At 44.9% G+C, this 23,411-nt stretch overlaps 1 protein-coding gene across 6 annotated transcripts in view; it reads left to right on the top strand.

Annotated features, from left to right (window-relative positions):
- ubap2a (ubiquitin associated protein 2a) overlaps positions 1–23,411 on the top strand; it is a 102,339-nt gene that overhangs the window by 66,736 nt on the left and 12,192 nt on the right. For 4 of the 6 annotated variants that reach the window (XM_084316333.1, XM_084316332.1, XM_084316329.1 and 1 more), the window contains 7 exons: positions 3,140–3,191; positions 8,203–8,506; positions 11,116–11,207; positions 15,643–15,732; positions 15,866–15,959; positions 16,059–16,535; positions 21,365–21,469. In XM_084316333.1, coding sequence (XP_084172459.1) covers positions 3,140–3,191; positions 8,203–8,506; positions 11,116–11,207; positions 15,643–15,732; positions 15,866–15,959; positions 16,059–16,535; positions 21,365–21,469 — 1,214 coding nt within the window. The remainder of the gene's footprint in view (positions 1–3,139; positions 3,192–8,202; positions 8,507–11,115; positions 11,208–15,642; positions 15,733–15,865; positions 15,960–16,058; positions 16,536–21,364; positions 21,470–23,411) is intronic. The other 2 variants (XM_084316334.1, XM_084316331.1) reach the window with 1 other exon arrangement.

The following is a 23,411-nucleotide window of genomic DNA, read 5'->3' as shown; positions in this document are numbered from 1 at the left end:
ACTCGCACATCCAGGCGAAATCCCTGTATGGTCTTGATTTTTTCGCTATAGCGTGGGCGTTACGGAATAGTATCCGCATTTTAGCCAGAGTCGACTCTGACAGCTTGGTCAACAGTCGTACAGTCGGAGCAGCCAGGAGCGGAGTAGACTGTGCTTTGTATCTAACAGAGCAGTCCCTGTGACAGCGTGACGTCTCGTGGCTTTTGATGGCTTCCAGTTTCATCACCGACGTCCCGATGACAAATGAATTTCGTTTTCTTTTATCCGTTGCTTTGGCACGACATGGTATACAAAACATTACCCCCCCCTCAAATTTAAGCCATTCTCGTGGTTTCCCGGAATCAGATGTGTACCATTTCTGGCTAAATTTCCTAACTACACCGACGCTAGTAGCAGGTGCAGTGTTATCGGTGGTGCTGGTGGTAGCAACGGACTCGTCAACGTTAATGTTGTCGCCTGTTTTTCTTAATTTTGAGGGGGGACCCGGGGGAGCTACTCCGGGAATATGCCTCCACATATTTGGTCAAATCAAATGCAAAATTAAATATCAGAGCACAATCAAAAACGCGATTGCAGGTTTTTTTTGTAGGCTAAAGAACGGATGAAGACAGACCTCATGTGTGTCTCATGTTACAAACTTGATCTCGTAAGCAGAGCGCATCTCATTTACATTTAAAGGTTCATTGTTTGTAAACATTAGAACGGACACGTGACACACACACACACACACAGTTTCACTTTCGTTTCAACTCACCACGCCCACATCCAATAGGGTCCAGCTGCAGCCCCGGAGATTGTTCCAGATTGGGCAACTTCCGCCCGCTCCCACGACATTTCTCCCGCTCAGCTGGAGGCTACTCCCTGCATCATATTAATGCCGACCCATGCAGTGGATTTTGTTGGCCGCCAGATGGCGCCCAGGCCTTAATTTATGACGGCCAAACATTAAATCTACACGCCTGTGGCGCTGGGCGTGTAACTATTTTGTACCCTGGTTGTGCGATGACATTAGGAGGACCGAGTGACATATAATTACCTGAGAACTTGTACTAACTCCATGGTAGATGGCAAATAAGCTAATTTCCCCAAAAGTTGGCGTGTTCCTTTAAAACAAGTAGGTATATTACCGCTAATTTGGAGAGAAAAAAACGTAGAGAAACTGGGTCTTGCGTGTCAACCGCGCCGCCATCATGGTTCAATAATACAATCTCCCATTGGCAATTAATGTCGGGTGGTTTGGCTCAACTTGACTCCCGAGAAAACCTGGAGACTTCTGGAGACAAGAGACCACATTCCCTCTTCTCTTATAGAATAGAATAGAAGTACTTTATTGATCCCGAGGGAAATTCAACACCACAGAACGCTCACAATAAACATTTAGGTTGTAAAATATCGAAAATAAGAATAATAATACAGTCAAATATATACATTCTAAAATATCTACCGGTATATACTTTCTAAAAATATACAGCCAAAAATATACAGTAATATACAGTAAAATGTAGATGTAAAATGTACAGGAAGATATACAAGAATGTATACTGTCACTCTGTTATGCCCCTTGGTGTGTGGAATGGGGTGGTCTTTACTGTCATATCGCTAAGTGGTGCTACGACGTTTCTGATGATGCTGTGATGTAGACGGGGAACAAAATTTACTTTTTGGCTTACCAGCCAAGGTGGCTGGCAGATTTTTTACCAGTCAAAAATGATAAATAACTTTTTAGTATAGTATATAAACAACATAAGGAATATTAGCATAATTTTTAGTGGACTGAAGGAATGAGTCAGCGTTAACGTTAAAGAGGAACCATTTTACTATTTCTTTCACTATTTGGGCACTTTTACACAATTCCTGTGAGTTTATGGAACACCTCTGTAATTTTTTATTTTTTTTAATTCATTGTTTTGTATTTCTAATCAAGTCCTCAAAAACAGCTTTTATCTACCTCAAGATCTTAAGCCGTTTTGAGCCTGGGCTCCAACCACTGTGGGAACTGTGTGGAGTGTGCGAGTCTCAGCAGAGTCTCATGCAGCTGAGTCTCTCTGACATCACAAATCAGCAAATTTTCAGATGACTCAGTTCAGTGAGGGTGAATATTGTGAGAGGAGAATTGGAAGAATGCGCCAATATGAGAATTAGAGACATAGATCATATTAATATACCGTAAGTCCACATAGCTAGGAAACAATGCTAAACACTGAAAAAGGCCATTTATAAGATAGTTCCCCTTTAATAGTTTAAAATGCAGATAATTTATTAAAACATATATTTAGTGTAGGGCTGTCCCGAATACCATTTTACAGGCTTGGAATACTCCTTGGTGTTTCCGAACGAGTATTCGAATACTCTTTCTCAAAAACACTGTTAAAAACAATAAGATTAACATTTCATAATTAACCAATCGATCACAAATCATGAGTGTTGGCTACCATTCTGTTCTATCCAGTAGCAACCCGAGACCGTCACTGTCAAATTGCATTTGGCAACATGCATTCTGAATCACCGTTGTACTACCAGTATGTTTCTGCGTGTATAGACAGTTGTGTGTGAGACTAGGAGAAGTGGGGTTAGGACACACACATACGGTCACACGTCACGTATAGCCCACTGCTGACAACGGAAGCTATTTCTTCTATGAAAATTCTGAAAGTTGGCTCTCAATTTTCTTTTACACGCCAGAGTGGCTGAGTAGCCTCCGTAATTTACCAGCCAAAGAGGAAATCTACACGCCATTGACGCTTGGCGGGTGTTAATTTTGTTCCGGGGCAACAGTGGCTCAGGAGGTAGAGCAGTCGTCTGGCAATCCGGAGGTTCCCGGTTCGCTTCCCGCTCCTCCCGGGCAGCGTGTCGATGTGTCCTTGAACAAGACACGTAACCCCTAATTGCTCCCGATGAGCAGGTTGGCACCTTGCATGGTTGCCTCCGCCGTCGGTGTGTGAATGTGTGAATGAATGGGTAAAATGTGAGTAACAAATTGTAAAGCGCTTTGGATAAAAGCGCTATATAAAAAAGCAGCAATTTACCATTCCCTGGATGTAGAGAAGAAACTGATCTCTCTCTTCCTCTCCTCTGTTCCTTGCCTCCACCCTCTCTCGTCTCCTTCCTTCTCCTTCTCCTTCTCTTTCTTTTCCCGTAGCCACGCCAGCAGTCATTCCTCGGTGTCAGCCATGGGTGCCAGCTCGCTCGCCGTAAGTACCAACTACCTCGCGCAAAGACGACCGCCGAAATGCAGAGACTGCTGTGATTATGTTGTCGCTTTTGGATTGAATAAGAACCTTCTAAGTCGGAGATGGTGTAGCGGTTAAGAGCCCCAAGTACTGTAGTCCTGGGATAGAGTCCTGCCAGGGCCCTTTCTCCCGTGGCTCCCTCTCAGCCTCCCAACTGCTCAAAGAAAGGAAAGATAATGAAGGGGATTAAGAAATATCTACGTTTTCCAATTGATGACTGCAATGTTTTCTTCTCTATAACCATAAACCGGCTTCCTACAGTCGTGGAAAACTCGTGGGATTTGAAAAGGCCTGGAGAAGTGATGGAAAATGATACAATGTTTTTTGAGATGTCATGGAAATCTGTTGATAATCTTGTTTTCACCTGGTGAAATGATGAATCTTTTGAAGGAATAATAACCCAGATAACACATGATGTCAGGATGACATGAGGCCCAGGTGACTGTTGTAGGCCTGAGCTCCGCCCTGAGCGCCTGGGTACTGGACTTTCTGAGTGAAAGACCCCAGGCGGTCAGGGTGGGGGGTCAGACCTCCAACACCATCACCCTGAGCATCGGGTCCCCCCAGGGCTGTGTTCTAAGCCCCCTGCTGTACTCACTCTACACCAGACCACGTGAGCGGATCGGCGCGGCCGAGAAATCCGCTCTTCGCTCTTTAAAGCTTGGTCCGCTCCGCTAATCACTCATGTTGACCCCGCCCCCAAGTCGCTCTCCGCTCGTTCCCCGCTCACCTTGAATCGAGCGCTCCCCGCTCCCCGCGCCAGATCGCTCGGCAGTTTTTTTTCTTCTTTTTTTGGAGCATGGTGTAAATGAGCTCAAACTACAACAGTCTACACCCCCTGGGCCCCTTAACAATTGTTTGTATTGAGCCGCATTGTAATTGTAGCCATTCTGCAATGTTAAATAACGTTGTTTATCCATTCACTATCTCTATTAAGCGATGATAGGCTAGCCGAGCCACAATGCTATGGTCGCTGCCATTAACGTTAGCATGTAAGCTAACGTCAACAACAATGGCGTCGATATACTTTTTCTAACTGGAGTGAGTGTGGGCGTCTCTACAGTGACAAAGCCTGAACGAACAGCCTATCACAGGTTCACCCTTCTCATTGGTTGAAAATGGCCTTCATGTTTGTACATCGCCATCTGTTGCTTTGGCATTGTACTGCATGTATATATTACATCAGTGTTAAACCACTGTGAGCGGCCTGGAGTGGATTGGAGCGGAGGAGAACTCTCGCTCCGGACGTCGCGCCGACTCATTTTAAAACCCACTCCTCGCTCACGTCAAAACCGGCCGCTCCGCGCCCCGCGCCGCTCACGCTCCGATCCGCTCACATGCACTGCTCTACACACACGACTGTGTGGCCAAGTTCAGCTCCAACTCCATTGTGAAGTTCGCCGACGACACGGTGGTGGTGGGGCTGATCTCGGACAACGACGAGAAGGCCTACCGGGAGGAGGTTGAGGTACTGGAACGTTGGTGCCAGGACAACAGCCTGCTCCTGAACATTGGTAAAACCAAGGAGCTGATCGTGGATTATAGGAGAGGACAGCGGGAGACACACACACCACTGAGGATTAACGGGGCTACCGTGGACAGGGTGAGCAGCTTCAAGTACCTGGGGGTCCACATCTCAGAGGACCTGACATGGTCAACACACATAGGCACAGTAGTAAAGAAAGCGAAGCAGCGCCTCTACCACCTGAGACAGTTAAGGAAGTTCAGAGTATCGGGGAAGATACTCCAGTCCTTCTACTCAGGAGCTGTAGAGAGCATCTTGACCGGAAACATCACTGCCTGGTATGGGAACAGCACGGCACAGGACAAGAAGGCCCTACAGAGAGTGGTGCGCTCAGCCGAGCGTACCACGGGTATTGCGCTACCTCCCCTGCAGGCTCTATACAACAAGAGGTGCAAATCCAGAGCCTGCAGGATAATGAAAGACCCCCACCACCCCAATAACAGCCTGTTCCAGCTGCTGAGGTCAGGCAGACGCCTGCGAATTCTAGAGACTAAGACGGAGAGGCTTAGGCTAAGCTTCTTCCCCCAGGCCATCAGAGCCTTGAACAATGAACATTGAGAGACACAGAAACTGAACTATCCACACACAAGTACATACACGACACGCACGCTGAGCACGCTCACACACTAGCAGCCACTTTAACACTCATGCCGCACACACGCACACTTATGGCCAGAGGAAAGGCCACTTAAAGTAGTATAACATCAGGAACAGTGTATTGCACTACTAAAGCTAACTAGCATGTCCTATATGCTCTGTAAATACTAATGTACAGATACCGAGATGGCACACCATGTACCTGTTTATTGCACTGTTTTATTGGATTCTATTAATATGTTGTACCACTGTATTTTTATTGGATTCTATTATATGTTGTACCACTGTATTGCACATCGTCGCGGGCAAGACCAGCCGCATTTCATTGTATACCTGTATGCCGTGACAATTAAAACTCTTGAATCTTGAATCTAGCTCGACACCTGGGACATTCATCAACTATTCAATAATATTACTTATCAACTGAACTTATACATATAGAAATATAGGTCATAGAAGCTGTGTTTCTTTGTCATGGAATAGTCACGGAATTTGATCAGCAAAAACATGTAGGAACCCTGCAATAAAACAGTTGATGTGTATTTCATTTCATTTCAAACCTTTATTTAAACTCGAGAGGCAACTGGGGTTTCCCTCATTTACAGTCACGTCGAGTGTACATACAGAAATAAGCAAGAAATGGCATATGAAATCATACAGCATATAAAATCATAACAATAAGATGACACGTCACAACTTACTTAGAGACACGTCAAAACTTACTTGGAGACACTTAGAGAAACATCACAACTTACTTGGAGACACGTCACAACTTACTTGGAGACACTTAATGCAGGGTGTCCGCGGGACCTTAAAAAGTCTTAAAAAGTCTTAAATTCAACTATCAACTATTAAGGCCTTAATTTGTCTTAAAATGTCTTAAATCCGACTTTCGGAGGTCTTAAAAACATGCCATGTCATCTTATGTTTCATTGTGAAATCTGGGGGGAAACTATTAACGGGAGATATTAAGTCAGGCTTTTTTTTTCTTTCACGCAAACGGTACGCAGTGGGGCGGAACCAATTTATGGTCCTTAATGTGTGTCGCCGTCGGGAGCTATTTCAGAACACCGGAGCATAGGTAACACGTTATTCAAGCCGTAGCGATAACGCTGACGTTTAGTTTAGTTTAATTGATTTGTATTTATTTGCACTCGTTAATTTAACATGGGAAAGTGCAAATGTAATGAGAACTGGCTCGAAAACCCTCTGTTTGCACCGTGGTTGGACTCCCAGTGAAAGACATGTACGAGGCCCGCTGCAAACTCTTCAAAAAGGATTTTAAACTGGGAACGATGGGAATAAAAGCAGTCGAGTCACACATGCACAGCGCTAAGCATGTTACCTCTACAAAAACCCGCCTGCAGACAACTTCAATATCAAATTTATTTTCGACGCCGACACCGTACACATCAACTGCTCAGGGACAGGTAGGTCTACCACCAATTACATCTGCACCTGTCCGGGTAACGTTCGGCTCCACGCCAACCCTTGAAGCTGAGGTACTGTGGGTTCTAAATACGGTCGCAAAGCATCAGTCCTACAATGGAAATGAGGGACTAGGAGAGGTGTTTCAAGCGATGTTCCCTGACTCTGTTAGGATCTATGCCTTCTATGGGTAACAGTACTGTATATTTGCATATCATGTATGTCACAAATGTAATGGTAATATATACCTGTATGTCATGTATATCCCTATGCCATAAATGTCATGTATGTTGTGCATGTCATAAATGTCACTATGAATTGAAAATGGGGGACCCTGATGTAAACAAGACAAACGTCTTTCTCTGGTCTGCATCCCCTTATTATTGTGTGTATTGAGCTGTACTGTATTGTACCCATTCTGAAATCTGTTAAATAAAGTATTCATTCAACCAAACTACAAAAACAAAACAACTGGATGAATGAAAACTTTATTTAACAGATTGCAGAATGTGTACAATACAGTACAGCTCAATACACACAATAATAAGGGGATGCAGACCAGAGAAAGACGTTTGTCTTGTTTACATCAGGGTCCCCCATTTTCAATTCATATTGACATACACAACATAGAATAGATAGAATAGAAATACTTTTATTATCCCGTGGGAAATTTGACACTGCAAATCGCTCAACATTTAAACATTTAGACAGGACAGGTCACGAATTAGAATAATAACACAAATCAATCAAGTTGCCTAGGATAAGGTAGAGTAAAATAGAATAAAAATTAAATAAAATATACAGAAATAAATACAGTAAAAACATACATGACATCATGACATTTATGGCATAGGGACATACATGACATACAGGTATATACTGTAGTACTGTTACATTTGTGACATATACGATATGCAAATAATATACAGTACTGTTACCCAGAGATCATAACAGAAAATATTATATATATATGATGGGGATGAGACTGTACATTAGGAAGAGGGGGGGGTTGGACATTTACAGTGGCCAGTTTCGAATTGCAGCCTCCCGTAGGTGCTCTTTAAGAGCGGTTTTGAATGTGGGCAGGGGTAAAGTGGGTTTTAGGAGTGAGGTTAAGCAGTAGTCTGACCAGTTTGTTTTGTGATGTTTGTAATCTTGTTTTTAGTGCCTTTGAGGTGCTTTGGTACCATGAGGTGCAGGCATAGTCGTAGTACCCTTGAATGAGTGTACTGAGAGTACCCATGATTTTTGCCATTTTGTTATCGTGAAATTGGTATTAAATTTAATTCTGAGTGGCCTTAAAAAGCCTTAAATCTGACTGGGCTAAACCCACAACTTACTTAGAGACACGTCACAATAAAGAAATTGAATAGTAAAATAGTGCTTCTGTAACAAATGCCTCTTCCTGTCCCTTTTGTCCAGTACACCAGTGTGGACAGCAGCAGCGTGAGCTCTATGGCGCCCTCCTCTGGCTCCTACACCTCATCGCCGGCCTCGTCGCTCCACTCTGTCCACAACAGCGGCGTCGGGATCGGCCACCTCGCCGGCATGGCCAACATGACCAACATGACCAACATGGCCAACATGAGCAACGCCGTCAGCGCCATGAACGCCGCCAGTAACATGAACGTTGCCGCAGCCAGCAACGCGCTGGGACTCGGCTCCAATGGAGCCACATCCAACCTCTCTGCACCCAGGAGCAACGCACTGCTCTCTTCATCCACTGGTACAAACACCGCACTGCTCTCCTCATCCACTGGTACAAACACCGCACTGCTCTCCTCATCCACTGGTACAAACACCGCACTGCTCTCCTCATCCACTGGTACAAACACCCCACTGCTCTCCTCATCCACTGGTACAAACACCGCACTGCTCTCTTCATCCACTGGTACAAACACCCCACGGCTCTCTTCATCCACTGGTACAAACACCGCACTGCTCTCCTCATCCACTGGTACAAACACCGCACTGCTCTCTTCATCCACTGGTACAAACACCCCACGGCTCTCTTCATCCACTGGTACAAACACTGCACTGCTCTCCTCATCCACTGGTACAAACACCGCACTGCTCTCCTCATCCACTGGTACAAACACACTAAATTACATTTGAATATTCCTTCTAAAAAAGCACATAGATTTGAATATCTATTGTTCTGCATTATGTCCACAAGAGGGCAAACCAATTACAACGGGAGACATAACCAGCTATAGGTCATTTATGTAACCTCTTAACAGGCAGGCAGAAAAGTGGCAATTTTTTACTTGAACTTGAGGACTGCATAGCTTTTTTTCAAAGCTTAGCTTTATACTTATAGCACATGCATGAGCCTGGTCTTTTTTGAAAGATAACATTCTGAAGATACTAATGCAAAAAAGGAGAATCACTTTTAGTGCTAATGAAATAGAGTAACAGAGGTTTGAACTTGAGTTGAACTTAAACTTGTGTACTCACATTTTTCTTTAGTGGTTGCAAGATTCCATTATTCCAGCATAGAGGTATGAGTTCCATAGCCTGCAGTCTTATGTAGTACAGGTCCAAATTTGATAAAAATCCGCTCAGAAATTAGTCTTTGAGAGGTTTTAGTAAACAGACGGCAAAAGAAAAGACTTCCAAAATCCATTTCTGCCATTCCACCTCCGTGCGTTCTGAAGTCTGAGTCACAACTCATGTTTGCTCGTCAACTTTCACCTACGTCCTATACGTGGGGTATCGTTAGAAGCGGACACTTGTTGGCTACAACACTGACCAATATATTTCGCCATCAGCAGTGATCAGTTCTCAAGCGTATACTGTCCGACGTGGTCATTTGACACGTGGCCTGTAAAAAGACGCTAGCCTGACATATCGCCATGTAACTCAAGAACCGAGGCACGGAATTGGTCGAGTGAGTTGGCGTTTGAATGGCGGCAAATAGATGTTTCGAACGGTATATTATATGTACAGCGGAAAATGCAGCCCCGAGCCGGTAGACGCTCGCAAAGTGCCGCGACGTGCGTGCAAGTGCAAAGAGGAGGTAAGAGGTTAAACAAAATAAATATCAACATACTTGCACCAGCATACAAATAGAATAATGTATTATCTCAGTCTCTCAGAAGGGTCTGTCTCTCGGAGCAAGATCAAATGAATGAAAGTTCACGGTATATAGAATGGACATTTATACACAGCAGCTTGCCTCTGAAAAAGGCGTGATAAACATCAAACAATATATTTGAATGAAATGTGAAATAGTAATCAAACCATGGGGATCCGTATGATGCTTCTGTCAATTAATTATTCAATATCTGTTCAGTAAGCCTACAGTAGCCTATATACTTGTTTCATGTTTTGTTTAAATACAATTAAGGCACACAACTCCTAGAAATGTTACTAAACAAAGTCGTTTTTGCCCTGAGGGATGATTTACAATAAAGTGCTATAAAAAAACGCAAAACTTAGGGTGCTTAAATTCCTAACGCTGTAACTCTCAAAACGCTAGCGTTAGCACTTAGCACACGAAAAGATACATGTAATGTAGCTGACTTAACGCTAACTGGTTCAGCATAAATCCAAAGTATTTCCAAACAGGGCTTTTCAGATTGAGCTTGGAGTGCAGATCACTCTCTCCGGAGCCGAGTTGGGATCTGAACTCAATGCTATCATCACGGATTGGAAGCATCGTCGCGTGTCATTCTAACCTTCCAGAAGCTTTGTGTTTGAACTTTCCATAAATGTGTCTCCATAAATCCATTTACGGTAGTTAGATCCAGCACTGATTGTATCTTCTATCTTGTGATTATTATACATCTCTCGACGACGACAACAACTATTAGTCATTAGCTGTTTCCTGGTTGATTCCGGACATGATGTCACATGAATGCCAGACTGCTCAGCCGGTAGACGATTTGTTTTATTAGTGTGAACATTTTTATCCAGTGCTTTTGTAAGGTGCACGTAAAGGGCCCACTGATATCCCATGAATATATATAGCTGTCACGTCTCTCCTGTCTGTCATGCAGCGAGTTCAGACACAGGCGAGAAGTCGAGAGGGAGACCGCCGGGGCTGTTTAATTTTTTATAAAACACAATTCACACAATTCGAATATAAATTTTTACAATCTAATGTATGTTTTATTTTTATCAATTCAATTATTAATTTGATTATAGAATATTCGTTGACAGCCCTAAAACACACACGTATGTCCGCTGCTCTCATCATCCACTGGTACATACACCCCACTGCTCATCATCCACTGGTACAAACACATGCACATACAAACCCCTAGTTTATGTGTTACCTCCGTCTGTGGTGAGTGTAGATGCATGACGGTTGTTATGTTGTTGTGTTTCCAGGTAAAGCTCCTCCCAACCTGTCCCAGGGGGTCCCACCTCTACTGCCCAACCAGTACATCATGGGCCCAGGGGGGCTGCTCCCAGCATACCCGGTAACTAGCCTTAAGGTACTCCCATAGTCGAGCGGACCGTACATGGAGCGGACTCTCGTGGACTCAAAGCGGACCCAAAGCGTACTCAAAGCGTACCCAAAGCGGACTCCAAGTGCGAAGCTCCTATTTTCTAATGCGCGGACGTCCGCGCCGCTGACTTGGTGTCACACAAAATGCTGCTCGGCGTTTTGGTTGACATCGACTTGCATTTAATGTGACGCCGATCTGCATTTTACTCTGACCACTTGCTTTTTCACTCGCAAAAGAAAATGGCTTTTCTAAATTAAGTGTGTAAAACTGCCAGTTTTATTATCGAAATATTGGAAACAGAGATAACATAGTCTATAAAAACTGGTGTTTTTATTTCATGCAATGCGTGTTTGTCATTTCAGCATCACACGCTGTCCACCTCATTGAGCAAGCCTATACGGTACATTGCACCTCGCTGCCTATATACCTGTTATTCAAGTGTGTAAAACTCCCCGTTTTATTATCGAAATATTGGAAACGGAGATAAGATACTCTTTATTGACATCGGATGACGACGACATGACAGAAGTTGAACAGCGTGGGAAAAATTGTGTAAACTGGCGCGAGACATGTAGGAAATTGGTCCGCGGAGGTCCGCTGAGGTACGCTCGACTATGAAAGCTCAAAGAGTCCAGTGGACCTCCGCAGAGTCCAGTTCGCGTACAGTCCGCTCGACCATGGGAGCACCTTTACTGTCCACCTTCTGACTGGATGAAACACTGGCACCTAGCCTTACTGTCCACCCTTCTTACTGGATGAAACACTGGCACCTAGCCTTACTGTCCACCCTTCTTACTGGATACAACCCTGGTACCTCTTTACTTCACTGAACTAGACAACTATGAGAGAACTAAGAATGTAGGAGATTATATGATGGGGTTCATGGTCATGAAACCTGCTTAGTACATAAAGGTCCATGTAAACATAACTGGTAGAACTACAGAAAATAGAGTGGATATTTATAATAATAATAATAATAATAATAATAATAATAATAATAATAATAATAATAATAATAATAATAATAATAGATTGGATTTAAAGAGAGAAGCGCCTTTCTCAGGCTCGAGGAAACTGTACAAGGAGAGAGAAGCTATATAAAATTGGCATTAACCCTTTCACTACTACACTACAGAAGGTTAACCTTTCACTAACCTTCTGTAGTGTGGTAGTGAAAGGGTTAACCTTATGCAGTGTGGTTGTGAAAGGGTTAACACTTTGTCGTGTGGCAGTGAAAGGGTTAACCTTCTGTATTGTCATCGTGAAAGGGTTAACCCTTTGGTAGTGTGGCAATGAAAGGGTTAACCTTCTGTATTGTCGCCGTGGCTTATGGCGGGCACTGCGGACGATAACTGACTACAAAGTCAGCGCCCCCTCAATGGGGAGTGACGACGCCTCTCTCGCGGACAAACTCAACTCCTTCTACGCACAGTTTGGTGCAAACAGTGGCGACGCTAGCTCACCGGCTAGTGACGTCACCGACGCGCCGGCTGTCGTGGAGGGGGGAGGGCATCTGATGCTCTCTCATTGACGGAACACAGTTTGAGAAGAGCATTTATGCGGGTGAACACCAGGAAGGCTGCTGGCCCAGATGGAATAACAGGACGCATACTTAAGTCCTGTGCTAACCAGCTAGCCCCTGTGTTCACCACCATATTTAATCTTTCCCTGGCGGAGTCCGTGGTACCTGCCTGCTTCAAGGTGTCTACTATTATCCCGGTACCAAAGAAATCCTCCCCAACAGGTCTCAATGACTACAGACCGGTGGCACTCACCTCTGTGGCCATGAAATGTTTTGAGAGGCTGGTTAAGGATCACATTTGTGCCTCCCTCCCCAGTGATATGGACCCTATGCAATTTGCATACAGGCCAAACAGGTCCACTGATGATGCGGTCTCACAAGTACTGCACAGCACCCTCTCTCACCTAGACCGCCAGAAGGGGGGCTATGTGAGACTGTTGTTCATTGACTACAGCTCAGCGTTCAACACCATAGTCCCCACCAGACTGGTGGACAAGCTGATCGAGCTGGGTCTGAGCTCCGCTCTGAGCGCCTGGATACTGGACTTTCTGAGTGAAAGGCCCCAGGCGGTCAGGGTGGGGGGTAAGACCTCCAACACCATCACCCTGAGCATCGGGTCCCCCCAGGGCTGTGTTCTGAGCCCCCTGCTGTACTCACTATACACACATGACTGTGTGGCCAAGTTCAGCTCCAACTCCATAGTGAAGTTTAAGATAAGATAAGATATTCCTTTATTGATCCCCTTGGGGAAATTCAGGCATCATAGCAGCATGGGGGAAGGGCGGGTGGTACAGGTAGTAAAAACAACACAGGCAGTGTAAACAATTAGGTCAATTTGGTCAGTATAATTTACTATCTAACTAGCTGAAAAAAAAAATATATATATATATTCACATTATTCACAGTGTCACATAAGGTGCAGTATGCATAAGGTAGTGTTATAATTTACTATCTACTGAGTATACATTATTCACTGTATCCACTGAAATATACATTATTCACAGTATCACAGTATCCACATAAGGTGCAGTATGCCTAAGGTAGTGTAGGTTGTCCTCCTTGGGTTCCTATAAGTCCCAGGTCAATGTCTGTTAGCAGTCGCTGCCCCCTGTTGTGGGGCCTGGAGGGTGCTAGTCGCTGCCCACTGTTGTGGAGCCTGATAGCCGCTGGTATGAAGGACTGTCTGAGGCGGTTAGTTGAGTGTCGGGGGGGAATGAGTCTGTGGCTGAACGAGCTTCTCATCTTGACTAGCTCGTCGTAGAGGGGGTGGTAGGGGTTCTCCATGATGGCAGCCAGCTTCCTTATCATCCCCCTCTCTGCCATCACCTCTAGTCTAGGTAGCTCCACTCCCACCACGGAGCTAGCCTTCCTCACCAGCTTGTTGAGCTTGTTGGTGTCCCTTGAGTTGATGTAGCCTCCCCAGCATGCCACAGCATAGAAGAGGATGCTGGCCACTACAGACTGGTAAAATGACTGCAGCAGTCTGTTGCACACATTGAAGGACCTAAGTCTACTCAGGAAGAACAGCCTGCTCTGTCCCTTCCTGTAGAGGGCCTCTGTGTTATCCGACCAGTCCAGTTTATTGTTCAGGTGTACCCCAAGGACGACACAGTGGTGGTGGGGCTGATCTCGGACAACGACGAGAAGGCCTACCGGGAGGAGGTTGAGGTACTGGAACGCTGGTGCCAGGACAACAGCCTGCTCCTGAACATTGGTAAAACCAAGGAGCTGATCGTGGATTATAGGAGAAGACAGCAGGGGACACACACACCACTGAGGATAAACGGGGCTACCGTGGACAGGGTGAGCAGCTTCAAGTACCTGGGGGTCCACATCTCAGAGGATCTGACATGGACAACACACATAGACTCAGTCGTAAAAAATGCGAAGCAGCGCCTCTATCACCTGAGACAGTTAAGGAAGTTCAGAGTATCGGGGAAGATACTCCAGTCCTTCTACTCCGGAGCTGTAGAGAGCATCTTGACTGGAAACATCACTGCCTGGTATGGAAACAGCACGGCACAGGACAAGAAAGCCCTACAGAGAGTGGTACGCTCAGCTGAGCGTACTACAGGTATTGCACTACCACCCCTGCAGGTCCTATATAACAAGAGGTGCAAATCCAGAGCCTGCAGAATAATAAAAGACCCTCACCACCCCAACAACAGCCTGTTCAAGCTGCTGCGGTCAGGCAAACGCCTGCAAACACCAGCAACTAGGACAGAGAGACTTCGGCTCAGCTTCTTCCCCCAGGCCATCAGAGCCTTGAACACTGAACTCTCCACACACAAGCACACATGAGCACACACACAACACACACACTGTACATGCTCACACACTAGCAGCCACTTTAACATGAGCACACACACACTCGTGCTGCACATGCTCACACTTATGGTCACTTTACAAAAGGAAAGGTCACTTTAAGAATAGTATAGTATAACTTGAGATTGTATAATATAGCATTGTATAGCAGTGTACATAAAGACCCAGTGCCTCATCCGTAGCTAACAGTTTATTGCACTACCACAGGACCTAGCATGTCCTACCATGCTCTGTAAAAACTCATGTACATATACCGATATGCCCTACTTTGATTACTTGTATTATTGCACAATGTCGTTCTATTGGATTCTTATTATATTATTATTATTGTATTATGCACAATCGTTGCGGGCAAGACCCCCCGCATTTCACTGTATACTTGTATGCCGTGACAAATAAAACTCTTGACTTGACTTCACTTGTGAAAGGGTTAACCCTTTGGTAGTGTGGCAGTGAAATGGTTAAGATGGTCAGAAGAACAACACTGAAAATGGGCCGAGTCAGAACTGTTGTGTGCGATAGTAACCCTCGCCCTCCCTGTTGTCTTGTGTCCTACAGCAGATCTACGGCTATGAGGACCTACACATGCTCCAGTCTAGACTGCCAATGGTAAACCTCAGCCAGCAGTACTCCCAGTCCAGCCTTATTGTGTGTAAAAAAGCATTTCACCTCTCTCACCTCACTGTGGATTATGAGTTACACGCCTGATTCTATCAGTACATACTTGGTCCTGAAGGCCACTCGGCAGGGGGTCCTCCCACTGAACCTGTCCTGTCTTCAGCCCTCTCTGCAGGATTACTATGGAATCACATTCCCCGGCCCCACAGCTACTCTCTCTGGCAGAGACGGGAGCCTAGCCAACAACCCATACTCAGGTAACGCCCCATAATGACCAGCCTCGCCCCCGCTTGAGTCCACGGTGCGCTTTGTGGGGGGGTCACTCTGACGTCACTTGGCTTCTTCTCCTCTCTCAGGCGAAGTCACAAAGTTTGGCAGGAACGACTCCACCTCTCCGGCGCCCCCCGCCAGCCTGTCGGCCGCCCAGGGCCAGAACCAGGGGCAGAACCAGCAGGGGCAGAACCAGCAGACCCAGCCGCAGCAGCAGCAGCAGCAGCAGCAGCAGCAGCAGCAGCAGCAGCAGCAGCAGCAGCAACAGCAACAGCAACAGCAACAGGCTCAGCAGCAACAGGCTCAGCCGCAGCAGCACCACGGCAACCAGCAGGCCTTCCTGCCCCCCGGCTACAGCTACACCGGGCTGCCCTACTACCCTGGCGGGGTGCCGGGCGCCGCCGCCTTCCAGTACGGCCCCACCGTGTTCGTCCCCCCCGGGGGCCCCGCCTCGGCCAAGCAGCACGGCATGGGCCTGGGCCTGGGCAACCCCGCGGGGAGCCCCTTCCAGCAGCAGAGCCAGCAGCAGCAGCCCGGCGGCTACGGACACGCCTTCAGCTCAGGTCCGTTTAACATGAACAGAACCACATTACGCCTTCAGCTCAGGTCCGTTTAACATGAACAGAACCACATTACGCCTTCAGCTCAGGTCCGTTTAACATGAACAGAACCACATTACGCCTTCAGCTCAGGTCCGTTTAACATGAACAGAACCACATTACGCCTTCAGCTCAGGTCCGTTTAACATGAACAGAACCACATTACGCCTTCAGCTCAGGTCCGTTCACAGAAACAGAACCACATTACATCTACTGCTCAGGTCCGTTAACATGAACAGAACCACATTACGCCTTCAGCTCAGGTCCGTTCACAGAAACAGAACCACATTACATCTACTGCTCAGGTCCGTTAACATGAACAGAACCACATTACGCCTTCAGCTCAGGTCCGTTCACATGAACATAATATGCCTTCAGCTCAGGTCCGTTCACATGAACATAATATGCCTTCAGCTCAGGTCCGTTCACAGGAACAGATAGGGATGCCCCCCGGACCCCGGTTTTAAACGGGAACCGGTACTATATTAGAAAATACCGGAGTATTTATAAGCTCCGACGTCCTCGGTACTGCTATCGATACTCTAGAGAAATTATTATTATTATTATTATTATTATTATTATTATTATTATTATTATTTAAAAGTTGCGAACGATCTCTCCTCTCTCTGTCTCTGCACGAGAAGCAGCGAGTCATTATTACACACACTCCTCGCGAGTCGCGCTACACATACATACGGGTACTCCTTAATGAAAGCGCTGTCAATAGTATGCAGCTGCAGCACGTCAGACAGCAGCGCTTACAAGCCCCGCACATACAAGCCCCGCACACCTGATGTGCTGCAGCTGGAAGCATCTCAGCGCTGTCTCCGTGCCGACGCGCGCTGCACACAGACACAGACAGCTCTGCATGGACTGAGTCGTGATGGCGGATAGAGCGAAGCGTTCACAAGTGCAACAAAACATTTGCCAGTAAGGGTGGCAATACGAGCAATCTATCAAAACATTTGTTTGCAAAACACTATATTAGTGTGCAGAAATGCGCCGTATTCGACTGCCTTGCGCGCAGTGGTCCATCTGCATCCACGTCCACTGCAGCCGGTAAGCCAAGATACGGAGTTTCCTAGGCTAATAACGAATTATTACAAATAGGCTAATAAACAAAATAATTGTTTAGCTACAAATACTACAATCTAAAAACTTTTTATAGATCGTCAAGCTGAGGTCAGCCACCAATGTGTCCCAGCCCAGTGAGCCCACCACACATCCTCCATCTACCTCCACCACCCAAAGTCCTTTCTCCCTAGCAGCTAGAGGAAAGATGACAGAGGATAGGGTGAACGAGTGTCACAGGGCTGTGACAAAGTTTGTTGTCAAAGGCCTGCACCCGTTCTCTACAGTGGAGTCCAAGGACTTTAGGTAACAACTAATCATTCAGTGTATATCGTTTTTTTTGTATACATAGTTGTCTAACTTGTCTGTTGTTGTTATAAGTTATTATTGAAGCAGCTATTCCCACCACTCCACACACATTTACAATAATTCAATCATTTCTAATCTTTACTGTAGGGAGATGACCAATGCTCTCAACTGCAAATATAAAAATCATAAAAAAATTATCAAAAAGAACCGATAAGAGTATCGATAAAGTACCGAACCGTTAAGCAGTATCGATAGGAGTAGTAGTATCGATAAAATCCTAACGATACCCATCCCTAGGAACAGAACCACATTACATCTTCAGCTCAGGTCCGTTCACATGACCTGAAACTGTGTGTAAACTGTGACAATAAAATTATGTGTATCTGATTTTTGTGATGTCGTTCTCGTTCCTTTTATAATCCTCCCACTTTCCCCATCTTTCCCCAAATTTCTCTTCCTGTAACCTCAGCATGTGTGTTATCCTTTCCATATCCTGTATTTCTTCCACTATTCCTACCCATTTTGCTATTGTCGGTGGGTCTTCCTTATACCACAGTCTCGTTATTGCTTTTCTGGCCGCTATCAACATTATCTTTATTAAATATTTGTCCCCCCCTTGTATTCCCTCGTGTGTCAGGTCTCCTAAGTAAAGCACCAGTCCTGTTTGTGGTATCCCGTATCCTAATATTCTGATCATTGCTTCCCCTATCTCCTCCCAATACCCCTTCAGCTTCTGACATCCCCAGAATATGTGCGTGTGATTTGCCCCCTCCTTCCCACACATCCTCCAGCATGCTTTTTGTGTTGGTGCATATTTTCCCTTCAGCTCTGGGGTTATAAAGAATCTGATTATGTTTTTCCATCCAAATTCTTTCCATATTCTCGATCCTGTTGTTGAATGTTGTACCTCGCATATGTTCCCCCATTCCTTCCCTGTTATTTCTATCTCTAGCTCTAGCTCTCTCTCCCATTTCTCCCTTATGTAATCGGTTGTGTGTCCCTTGCTGGTCATTATAGCCCGGTATATTGCTGATATTACTCTTCCTTGCCCGCCTTCGTATGCCCATACTATCATCTTTATTATTCCATTCTGTTCCTCGTCTTTGGCCCCCCTTATTTCTTTGTTGTAGTAGTCTCTAACCTGTAGATATCTGAAGTGGTCCCTGTTTTCTAGTCCAAATTTCTCCTTTAATTTTTGTAGTGTCTGCATTTCTCCCTTCTCTATCATTTTGCATATTGCTGTTGCCCCCCCCCTCTCCCACCTTCTGAATCTATGGTCTAACCTCCCTGGTTTGAATCTTGTCATGTGCTACCTATCTCAGGACCCCTGACTGCTTCTCCAATTTGTGTGCTTTTACTACTCTGTTCCATATGGTCAAGGTGTATTTGGTGATTGGATCTAATAGTCCCTCTTTTTCTTTAAATAGTTCCCTATCCCCCACCAGAGCTTGTACCTTGTATCCCTCCCCTTCTTTTTCAATGTCTTTCCATCTTGCCTCATATCTGTCGTTACACCAGCACGTCACTGCTCTCAGTTGTGCTGCATAGTAATAATCTTGTAGGCTGGGTACTGCCATCCCTCCCTCTTCCTTTGGTAGTTGTAGTGTTTTATATCTGACCCGTGGTCTTCTCCCCGCCCATATGAACCTCGATATCAGTCTGTCCCACTCCCTGAATTGATTCTGTGGTATTTGTATCGGTAGTGACTGGAATAGGTACAGTAACCTTGATAGTATGTTCATTTTAATGACCTCTATTCTTGAATTGAAGTCCAAGGGCATTACTGTCCATCTCTCTAGGTCTCTCTTGATGTTCTGATTTATCTGTGTATAATTCGCCTCAAACAGTTTCTCCACCCCTCTCGTGATGTTCACCCCTAAGTATTTAATCTTGTCCATGTCCCATCTTATCCCGTACTGTTCTCTAATTTCGTTTAGTTTGTATCCTGAGTAGTGACCATATTCCTTCAGTAGATCCATCAGTGCCGGGAAGCTCTTTTCTGGTTGCCTCATGTATACTATCACGTCGTCTGCAAATAAGCCTAGTTTATATTCCGTTCCCTTTATCCTTACTCCCTTGATGTCCTCGGTCTGCCTGATCAGTTGTGCCAGTGGTTCTATGAAAACGGCGAAGAGCGTCGGTGAGAGACAACATCCCTGTCTGGTAGCCCTCTCTAATCTGATTCTATCCGTCAAGCTGCCATTCACCTTAACCCTCGCTGTCGGCTCTTGATATAGCGCCTTGATCATCTTCATCGCCCTCCCGTTCAGTCCGAACCTCATCAATGTTTTATATAAAAATGTCCAGCTCACACTGTCGAACGCTTTTTCTGCATCTAGGCTAATCAGTACCGCGCTACCCCCTTGTTTTTGTATCTCCTCTACTATGTGTAATGTCTTTCTCACGTTGTCCTGTGTCTGTCTCCCTTTAATAAATCCAGTTTGATCTTCATCTATAATGTCTGGCATAAACGTCTCAAATCTTTTTGATATTATCGATGTATACATCTTGTAATCTACGTTGAGTATGGACACAGGTCTGAAACTACTACATAATTCCCTATCCTTCCCTTCCTTCGGTATCGTGGTGATTATGGCTTCCTTCCACGAGGGGGGCATTTTCCCCTCTTCCATCGTGTGTCTGAACGCCGCCCCTAACATGGGTGCTAATTCAGTTCTAAATGTCTTGTAGAATTCCGATGGGAATCCGTCGCTCCCCGGAGACTTGTTGTTTTTAGCTCTACTAATTGCATCTTCCAGTTCTTGTTCCGTAATTATTTTATTTAACTCTTCATTCTGTTCTTTCCCTATCGATGGTAACTCTAGCTTCTCCAGATATGTTTCTATTTCCTCTTCTCCCGCTGCTTTTGGCTGTGTGTATAATTTCTCATAGTATTCTCTAAATGTCCTCTCTATTTCAGCTGGGTCCCTCAATATTTCATTAGTCTTTGTATCCCTTATTGTGTGTATCGTGTTCAACTTCTGTTGCGTTCTAATTCTCCTAGCCAACAGTCTGGTCGCTTTTGGTCCCCCTTCATAGTACGTTTGTTTCATGAACCTCGCTTTCTTTTCTATTTCCGTCAATAATTCCCTATTTATCCTGGCCTTTACTTCTTTGATTTCTCCGAGCGTTTCCTGTTCTTTTGATATCTGGTGTCTCCCCTCTAGCTTCTTTAGCTTCCCTATCAGATTGTGATATGTCTCCGTTCTGGCCTTCTTCAGCATTGCTGTTTTTTCCATCAATTTCCCCCTTATCACTACCTTCAGTGTGTCCCATAGAATGTTCGGGTCTACCGCCCCGTTGTCATTTTCTTCCTGTATCTGAATTTTTTTAAGAACGTGAATATATATGATGGTGAAAGACATTGTGGTCCGTAGCTAAACACCAGCCTGGCTTCTTGAATGTGTCTCCAGGTTACGAGGAGCTGTCGGCGGGACCTGCAGGAGTCGACTACAGCAAAGGCTACAGCAACTCCTCACAGGTCCAGGCCAAGTCTGCTGCCGCCGGCCCTGGGAAAGGTACCGGCACTTTATGATTCATCAATTATATCGTATAGACCAGGGGTGCCCAACCTTTTTTGAACCAAGATCTACTTTTTTATTTGCCACCTAGCCGAGAGCTACCAGCCCAAATTTCACCTACTCTCGGCTAGTATTAGTAGTAATAGTATTAGTAATACCCATTCAATATGCACATGACAGAAAATATTATGTCATATAATATTTTCTGTCATGTGCATATTGAATGGGTATATAATATAATATGATATTTTATATATCATTGTAACAGTGTAGTGTAGGAATTACAAGAATGACAAGACTGTAACTTCTCACGTAGGGCATGCAGGCAGCATGACCCATTTATTGCACACTCTGCATACATACTGACAACACACACACACTCAATTCAATTGCCAAAGCAAAAGTGGAACAATACAATCAAAACAAAAATGATATATGTACAATTAAAAGGGAATAGGAATGATGTGTAAACAGAGATGTCACATTGCAACTGACAACACACAGTCAATTAAATTCAAAGAAAACATGTTTACATTGCCAAAGCAAAAGTGGAATACAATTTAAAAAAAAAACAATTCCACAAAAAGGTCTGTCAACAGTCACTGATAGTTCTCCTTTATTTTTTTTTATTTTTTTATTATTATTAAATGTCAGTCTCTACCTTAGTGAGAACGCTGGCACTGGGAAGAGGAAGCTAGTTTTTCAAAGTCTGGGTTGTAGGAGCAGGTTGCAAGCCTCAGGCAGTCCACAAGATGGCCATCTGTCATTGTGGTTCTGTACTTGGACTTGATTATCTTCATGTGAGAGAAAGCAGACTCACACAGGTAGGTTGATCCAAAAAATGCTGTTAAGTTCATGGCACATCTCCTGAGGTTGGGGTACTTCTCAAGCAGCAGTAGCTCCCAGAACTCTGCCTTCATCCCTTGTCTTGCCCTGGCTTTAATCTCAATGTCAGTTTGAAGTGTGAGGATCTCGTTCTCCACAGCAAGGCTGTCCAGATTAAACAGTGTGGCCACTTTGGATGTGATGTCATCCACATCTACAGTTCCAAATGGAAAACACATGTAGCTTGCAACAGGTTCAAGTATTGAAAAGTCTATGAAGCGCTTATCAAACTCTGACAAGATGCTTTGAACTTGCTCCTCATAATGTGTGCAATCAAACTGTGCTGTGTCCTCACCCTGACGTTGAAGTTCTGCTTCCATGTGAGGAAAGTTGCGTAGGTCACTGTGTTGCAGCCTTCTCGCCCACATGATGAGCTTGCTTTTAAAATAATTCACTGAGCTGATCATGTTTATTACACATTTATCCTTTCCCTGCAGCTCTAAATTCAGGTTATTCAGCATGCCAGTGACATCGGTTATGAATGCCAAATTCAAAAGCCAGTTGTTGTCCTCTAGATGTGTATATTCGGCATGTTTAGCAAGCTTGAGAAACTCTTTAATTTCAGGCAGCAACTCGCTGAATCTCTCCAGAAATGTACCTCTGCTCAGCCACCTTACATCTGTGTGCAGCAGCAGGTCGGTGTGCTCCGCCCCCGTCTCCTCCATATGTGCACGAAATAGCCTCCTCTGTAGCACACAATCTTCATAGTGATATCCATAACTTCCTTTATATTTAAAATTTTAGCACACAGCACTTGTTGGTGAATTATGCAGTGGTAATTACTAACACTTTGAGTGCCAACAACGAGATTTCTCGTCCTAACTAACTCGCCATGTTAGTTAATCGTTATTTCTTTTATTAGCGATATCCATACATTTTTCATCCATCCAGCCTGACGTTATCATTGGGAATGGCTCTGAGCTCGAAAAGGGCAAATACCTCCCCCTATCGTCTCCCGGATGGTATTGCACATCATTGGATTGGAGTCGATGGGACTGTGCATCATAAGAAAAAAACTCCAGTCCACATTTTACTTCTGAGGCATGCAACCTGA

This window comes from Notolepis coatsorum (assembly GCF_963971535.1).
Source record: "Notolepis coatsorum genome assembly, chromosome: 6".
In the NCBI taxonomy this organism is placed as follows: Eukaryota; Metazoa; Chordata; class Actinopteri; order Aulopiformes; family Paralepididae; genus Notolepis; species Notolepis coatsorum.
Note: the sequence above shows the minus strand (reverse complement) of the source record. Positions and strands in the feature narration are given on the sequence as shown.